We start from the raw sequence: 7,070 nt of genomic DNA on the forward strand, positions 1-7,070 counted from the left end.
TGGAAATTTTCTTAAGGCTTATGTCTAATGAGCACAAAGGTTGCCTTGGCAGAGGCTTACGTTTGTAATGTATTTTAATACAGTAATTGAGGATTGCACAGTTAACTACATAAGTAATAATTGGCTCAGTTTGTTTACAGTAATCTTTTTACTAGATTGTACCCATCAGTCTGCAATTTGCTTACTTAGCAATGTTAGATCTATTGCTCTCCAGCTGTCCTTTGAGTTATAAGGGGGCGAAGCAGCACAGTGTGATCATATGTTAACAAAGAACACATCAATATTAGAATCATAACATGTAGAAAAATACAAAATGTCTACTTTCCAAAAAGAACATGTTCTCTAAACTCACTTTATTCTGTATCTTTTTATAGTTCTAAACTCTGGGGAAGGGAAGGAACCCACAGATTCTTCAGAGTCATTGCTCTAAATTAATAAATATGCTTTAAGTTAGTGGATCCATACCACCTCTTCACATTCATATGTTCGATGTACATCAAGTTTATCAGTATTCACAGAAGTCAGGAAGTCGAACCATTTTCTTGTCAGAACTTTAGTTATTGCATGTAATGTGACACAGGTTTTCCATCGACTGTTTTGTGTGGGCTCTGGAGCCGTGCTAAAGAGAAGATGAAAGGACTAAAATGTTAATAAACTTGTGCATTGAGAACCACTCTTACCTTTTATTTTCTAAAACTCTGGCTTAGAATAGAACCTATTTCTAGAAAAGAAGACTGTAAACATACCATTCTTATTTAGTCTGTTAAATAGAGGGTCACTACTCAGCTTCCAAGTCCCAGAGTGTAGTGCATGGGATTTATGACTTGTTTTCCGAACCAGATGTTCCGATTCTGGAGACTCGGGTTCTCGCAGTCTATGTCCATTAACTTCGAATGCTGAAAACTCCTTGGTCGAAAAAAAAAATAAAAAAAAAAAAAGTTCATAAGACACAAATACACGCATAGCCACAATGAAAAGAATTAAACTACCCTGTTTCAGCAAAAATGTGCTTCTCATCCATGCAATTTTCTGACCTTCTTGAGTCCTCTTTAATGTAAGTTAATGTTTAAAATGTCAATGTCAAATATCATTCTAAAGAAAATATTTAAGATACAAAGTGGTCATATATTCTTCATCTCCCAAAAATATTTCATGAGGGCCTTTCTATATCAATGATCTAGTACAAATTATTTTACTATTTTCTTTTTACTTTCTGCACATATTTTAGTACAATAAAAGGGTCCCAAACATTAATTTATTTATTTTTTTAAATAACAAAAAATCCACAAGTGTTAGCATACAAAAACCATAATTTTCTCAGGCCAGGAATGAGATCAGAATGTAACAAACTTTTTTATATACCACATGACCGGGTTTGAGGAGGCTAACATTTCAAGGATGCATTTGATAAATGATTTCCAAAAACAAGAAAACCAGGAGTTAAAATAAAAAAAAAAAAAAACATTTATTCCTTCATGTTTTAAAGACTGTCCATACCAAATTTAATGTTGAGATCTGAATGGGATCTTATATTTTTAATGACTTTTGAAAACAGTGGGGGCAAGTTTACAGGTGTGGTTTTGAGATATTTACAAGAAGTGCTGAAAACTTTGTCAAATGTTTTGTAAACTTCTAACATAAAAAACACACTTTTATAGCTCAACAGAAGTCAGCGAAGTATCACCATCCTAAAAAGAAAAGAGAATGCTGCGGTCATCAGTTTAAATTTCTGAGAAAAACGACTTTTTGTGTTGCAGGACAAAGCTTTGTAGAGTGTTGAGAAATTAAGTACTGCATATTTCCTTTCCCCACCATTATATGTGAGCCAAATACACAAATGTATTTGCCATAAACTGAGAAGACTGGCTGAAGTAGGAAATAAACCTTTATCTAGGAAAAAGGTTTAGTCCCAAGTAACGATTATAAAATAGAAGTCCATAGCCTTTGCAGAAGCTACTTGTATAAAACACCCTACATACCTTTGCCTTGAAATGTTGAGATCCATTCTGAATATCACAAATCTGTGTATCATTCTCTTTGTAAACCCCCTCTGTGCCAATTCCATCCATTATACTGGATCCACATGTTTGTGTAGTGTAACCACTGTCCACCTTTACATAATAAAACAGAGGAAAGTTATGACAAAACAAGTAGGACGGTGGGGAAAAACAAGTTTATATATTTGATCCATTTACATTAGACAGCCAGTTACATTTCTCCAACGCTAAATTATTTTACCAACAATATCAAAATCCCCTGCTCACAGTATCGTCGCTCAGACAGACCCATTGCTGAGAGAACAAACTTCACACTAGCACTCACTGCAGTATCAGTTATTGTATTTACTCAAAGTTGTTAATATTAAGTGCATAGATAACATTACCTGGATGCTGCTGTTGTCATAAGGAATTACCCTTATTTCCTACTTGAAGGACAGTAGTTGGTGGAAGTATCGAGAGAAGGTTTCTGTTTTGAATAGCTGTTTCTAGACCTAAAACTATAACAATCTTCCATAAAGGTGAGGATTTGATGCATGCAGTGACCTAGTCAGCCCGGGTTCCTATCAGAATGACTCGCGGTGCTTGCTGGAATCACCAGATGGATTAAGAGTCATTCCTCCCATGATGTTAGAGCTAAGACGTTATACATGGATTCAAAATGATGGGTATACACTGCGGTAGTGGAAGTGCCTCTGGTTTATTTTTGTGTATATTACTCTGTGTGTGCGATTAACTGGTAACTTGTGCAGTGGGGCCAAAATGGATTTTTTGTGAGTGTAAAGTAACAAATAAGAGTTTGATCAGAGATGTGTTTTCTGTGCCTCAAGAAAGAACATTTGGCCAGTGTTTTATATCAGTCAGTGAAATGAGACTGCGGTCTATAGTCATTTGTTCATCGCATAGCGTGTGGGAGGCCTAGTCTTGTTGATGTTGGATTTTCTACTTTGTTTATAAGTAGTATATGACATGGGGACGTAGATGTGCTCTGGATAGTGTTGGCAAGCTATGCGCTTTCTAAGAGATTGTTTTGTTGTTTGGAATAGAAGATGTTGTGTAATATGCATTTCTTTATAAACAAACCTGTATCTCCTGAGATGGCATTTTAGCGTTAAAAGGTTAGACACAAGGGACAGAGAGGAAGGTATTTTAGGGGAGTCTTTCTGTATGTTAGCGCTATGCCAATGATGTCATCTTCTGATAGGTTAAGAGCGAGGCAAGCGGTGTGATAACAACTGGTAGGGGTAAATTATATCTGTGGAAGGTTTGTGAGTTCAGTGGCGTGCAAAGTCTACACCATGGCCACCACACCCACTACCCTTTCCCAACCAATCTTTAAAACACGGATAGATCTAGTTATTAGAGCCGTATCTCTCACAGCTAGTAAGATGTCCATTAGACCAGACTGAAGTAACACCGTAAGAGAGTTTGACCAGCTGATGGGATAGATTCACCCCAATTCCCCCTAACTTCATGTGTACATTTTCAGTGTTGGCTGTATAAGCATATGTTTTATGGAAATATATACAAAACACTATACGCGCACCTCGACTCATGATTATAGCCTGCTTCTGATTTTCCCATTTACCTTCCAATTGTAATAAGCAATCCAATTAGATTATTGATATTGATGAATGTTAACACCATTTTTAATTATATATTAACAAACATATTCCTAGAAGATTTAGAAACTTCTCATACTCATGTCACACTCTGGATAGTTTGAGAGACTGAGTTTTTGAGGGGGTTAAAGCTGATGGGGGGTTGTAATTTGGATGTTCTGTTGTAGGGTCGGAATCGATCCCAGGGTTCCAGTGCTGGAAACAGCGTCCCTATTTACTGTACCAATGTGATGCATGGGTAGACTAATATCTTGTCACATAATACATTTTAATTAAGCTAAACTTTGGCTTAGAAAATTACAGAGCATCAATTTTTCAACTACATTATATAATAAAATATTTTTGTTTCATTTTCCAGGGTGAGTTTTTCCAGATCTCAGAGTTCTCCAGCTTGTCCCCAATCCCTGGATTCACCAAGTGGCTTCTTGGAGCACTCAACTCCCAAACAAAAGAATTGGGTAGGACCGAGCTCTTCCTTGAATCAGAATATAAAGAGATATCAGATCTCATTGGAGCACCGGCTGCCGATGCCCTGAAACGTGTGTTTTCCTGCAATGAATGGATGAAGTCGGAAAGACTGGTAAAGGCTCTGGAGGCCCCAATGATGAGGCTCTGCGCTTGGTACCTCTACGGAGAAAAGCACCGTGGTTTTGCCTTGAATCCTGTAGCAAACTTTCACCTGCAAAACGGGGCGGTTATGTGGCGCCTCAACTGGATGGCAGATACAAGCCCCAGAGGAGCCGCTGCCTCTTGTGGTATGATGGTGAACTATCGCTACTTCCTGGAAGACACCACTGCCAACGGTTCTAGGTATCTCAGGATGAAACACATCGAGGCCTCTGAACAAGTGCTCAATTTGGTGTCTCAGTTCAAGAAAAATAGTAAATTATAAATGGTGATAGACCCTCCTCAGCCAGGGGTCTTCATTCTCCAGCTAGCCATCGACCGCATGTGCGTAAACCAAGTAATCACAGTTGAATAGGCGGGTGCCGATTGATGACCGATGGCCTTGTAAGTCCATGTTTTGGATAGAATCACCTGTACAAAGTGGTTCTCTTTTTTTTTTTTTTATATTATTGTTATATTAGCATTCTGCTTTATGTAAATAGTTTTACCATCTGTCATATTGTTTAAACAACAATTTCAAAAACTGTTCAGCCTTTAAAAATATACCTGTTGCCTACACATAGTACAGGCAGCAGTTTTGTGGACTGAACAATGTACAGTCCAATATTCAGGACAGGCTGAATATTGGTTCAGCCTGCAAATTGGCTGCCTGTGCTGGATCTCATTTGTGAAACGCGCTGAGCGCACCGTATATAACGACTTTGCTCTAGCATGAACTTACGTAGGCCATCCACGCACTTCCTTACCACTAATAGAGATACTTCCCCAAACTAGAAGTGAACCTAGGTTTGCAGGAAGGCAGAAAAACCTCAAGAAATGCACTTTTCTCAAAAGTGTATATGTCACATTAAAGTACGACCACTTTTGGTGGTGGTGCACCTGTAAAATGCGCTTCTTCCCCAAAGTGAAACCGGAAGGTGCAAAATAAGTCTCCCAAAAAGTATAGGGCAAGACCTGATCTATCCCCGCTCAGTGTTGGCGTGCCGTCCTCTCCTCTTTTATCTCGCTTCAATAATCTTACTCCGCAAAATAATAATAAAAATATTGTGTTTAGACACCGCGGCGTACAAAATAGACGCAACGATGGCCATGTGCCATAGTCGGCACCCAATCCCTATTTGTCAGCGCAACATTTGCTCCTCTGCTTCCACCTCGCCCGCAAACCCGTGCACTTTGGAGGGAATACAGTAAATCGGGGCACAAAGAGGATTTTAGACTTTGCACAGCCACTCGCCTATTTACATAAGCAACCGGTACACTAGGAAAAGAGGAGTCAGATTGCCAAAAACACCTATACTAAAACTGGTTTCAAAAGGACTTGGTTTTCATCAACATAAAGCCTTACAGAGATACGTTTAATCACCAAGTTTGCTATTATTATTATTTGCCGTATTAACTTAATATCGACTTCCCTGTGGTTTCAATGACTGGTGTGATTTTAAATGCTTCCTGCTAACGCAATGCATATTTGAAGTTCAAATACTGTGAACTGCTAGCAGCAGATTCTAAAAGCTGACTCGAGCATGTTTAGATTTTAAACATCAGCGGATACATGAAGGGAATTTTCTATAGCTTTCTGTATGATCTCGGAATCAATACGGGCTTTATAAGCAGCTGATCAAAAGGACAATCTTTGCCTGTGATACATCCACAAACACCAACAAGTAGATAAAGTTCTTAAAGTTGAAAGACAAGCGATAATCTATTGTTACTGCCTCATGCATTAAACCAGCCTGTCTGAAACACTTTTGTATTGCAAAAAGTTTTTTGTTTGTTCTTTTGTCTTTATTGTGAAAAAAAATCCATGTCAAACTGTCTAAGGTATTGAGTTAATCTAGTACACAAGGATGAAAGAGAAGAGCCGATAAGAGCTAATACAGTTGTTTATGTCAATTTGTTTTCCAGCAATATTCATGGTCCGTTCATTGACAACAAAACGGCTATTACTTTTACAGATGACCATACACGTTAAAATCCCATCCCAAGATCTGACTGTATTTAATGGACTTTTTAAACTTGGGTGGGGGACTGGCTTAAGTACAAAAATATAAAAAAACAAAGCCTATTATAGCTGTATTGAAACTGATCAGTAATGAAACATAGCAAAAAGATAGGCAGCTCTATTTGATGATGTTTTTTACTCCAAAGCAGATATTAATGCAAGATCAGGGCCATCTTAACAACATTATGGGCCCCTGGGCAAAGCAGTGCACCGGGGCCCCTCCCTTGCACCCCCTTCTCCTCTTTTCTCTTATTCTGTGTCTTCTGCGTCTTTGAATCCTTATTTGATCCGTCAGGGCTCCTCTGTGCTGCGCTCCTCAATGAAAATGATGACATCATGCCCGACATTCATGGTGAGCGCAGCACGGAGGAGGGGAACAGGGAGTAAGCCAGATCGCCATCTGACCTGACCGCAAAAGTAAGTTTTTTTTTGCAGCATTATTTATTCTAATTAAGAGCCCTGCCTATAGGGCCCCCTTGTCTAGGGCCCACGGGCACCTTCCCTTCGTGCCCAGTGGAAAAGATGGCCCTGTGCAAGATATTGCAATATATTTTCTTGCCTTTATTGAGGATTGCAGATATCCCATAAATCAATGTTTTGGGCTAAACACAGGGCCATTTACCAAGACAATGCCATTCCAGCCATATTAAGGCCTTCAGAAAGACAAGTCAAAATGTTGCGCTCTACTCCTGTATAAGGCAAGAGCAGCTCTATACTAAAGAGGGATATCCCTTCCCTGAATCAATTGAAATAGTAGTGAAGTAAGCACCTAAAAACTCAGGGTCACCGTTGCTAGAAAAAGGGGAGTCAAATCTTTCAAAT

General features: G+C 38.9%; 2 protein-coding genes across 2 annotated transcripts; one reads left to right on the top strand and one right to left on the bottom strand.

Moving 5' to 3' along the window:
• Nucleotides 1-300: 300 nt before the first annotated feature.
• Nucleotides 301-2,407, bottom strand: LOC142135579 (protein aurora borealis-like). The gene is made up of 4 exons (XM_075194615.1): nt 2,384-2,407; nt 1,980-2,111; nt 747-906; nt 301-619 (listed from the first exon to the last, which is right to left on the bottom strand). Exons 2-4 carry the CDS (start codon nt 2,067-2,069, stop codon nt 558-560), a joined length of 312 nt encoding a protein of 103 aa, XP_075050716.1. The 5' UTR covers nt 2,070-2,111; nt 2,384-2,407; the 3' UTR covers nt 301-557.
• Nucleotides 2,408-3,884: 1,477 nt separating this feature from the next.
• On the top strand, nt 3,885-5,434 carry LOC142135578 (malonyl-CoA decarboxylase, mitochondrial-like; the record flags this gene model as incomplete). The annotated part of the gene is made up of 1 exon (XM_075194614.1): nt 3,885-5,434. A coding segment is annotated over one exon (627 nt), but the record flags the coding sequence as incomplete, so codon positions are not given.
• Between the last annotated feature and the right edge of the window lie 1,636 nt (nt 5,435-7,070).

Source organism: Mixophyes fleayi, unplaced genomic scaffold, assembly GCF_038048845.1.
Source record: "Mixophyes fleayi isolate aMixFle1 unplaced genomic scaffold, aMixFle1.hap1 Scaffold_79, whole genome shotgun sequence".
Taxonomy (NCBI): Eukaryota; Metazoa; Chordata; class Amphibia; order Anura; family Limnodynastidae; genus Mixophyes; species Mixophyes fleayi.

Bases quoted from the DNA above. Each gene is read 5' to 3' on its own strand.
- LOC142135579 (XM_075194615.1), bottom strand. From the start codon at position 2,069: ATGGATGGAATTGGCACAGAGGGGGTTTACAAAGAGAATGATACACAG. The intron at 907-1,979 runs GTATGTAGGGTG...TTTTCGACCAAG, and splicing joins CTCAACATTTCAAGGCAAAG to GAGTTTTCAGCATTCGAAGT. The intron at 620-746 runs GTATGTTTACAG...TCTTCTCTTTAG, and splicing joins TAACAGACTAAATAAGAATG to CACGGCTCCAGAGCCCACAC.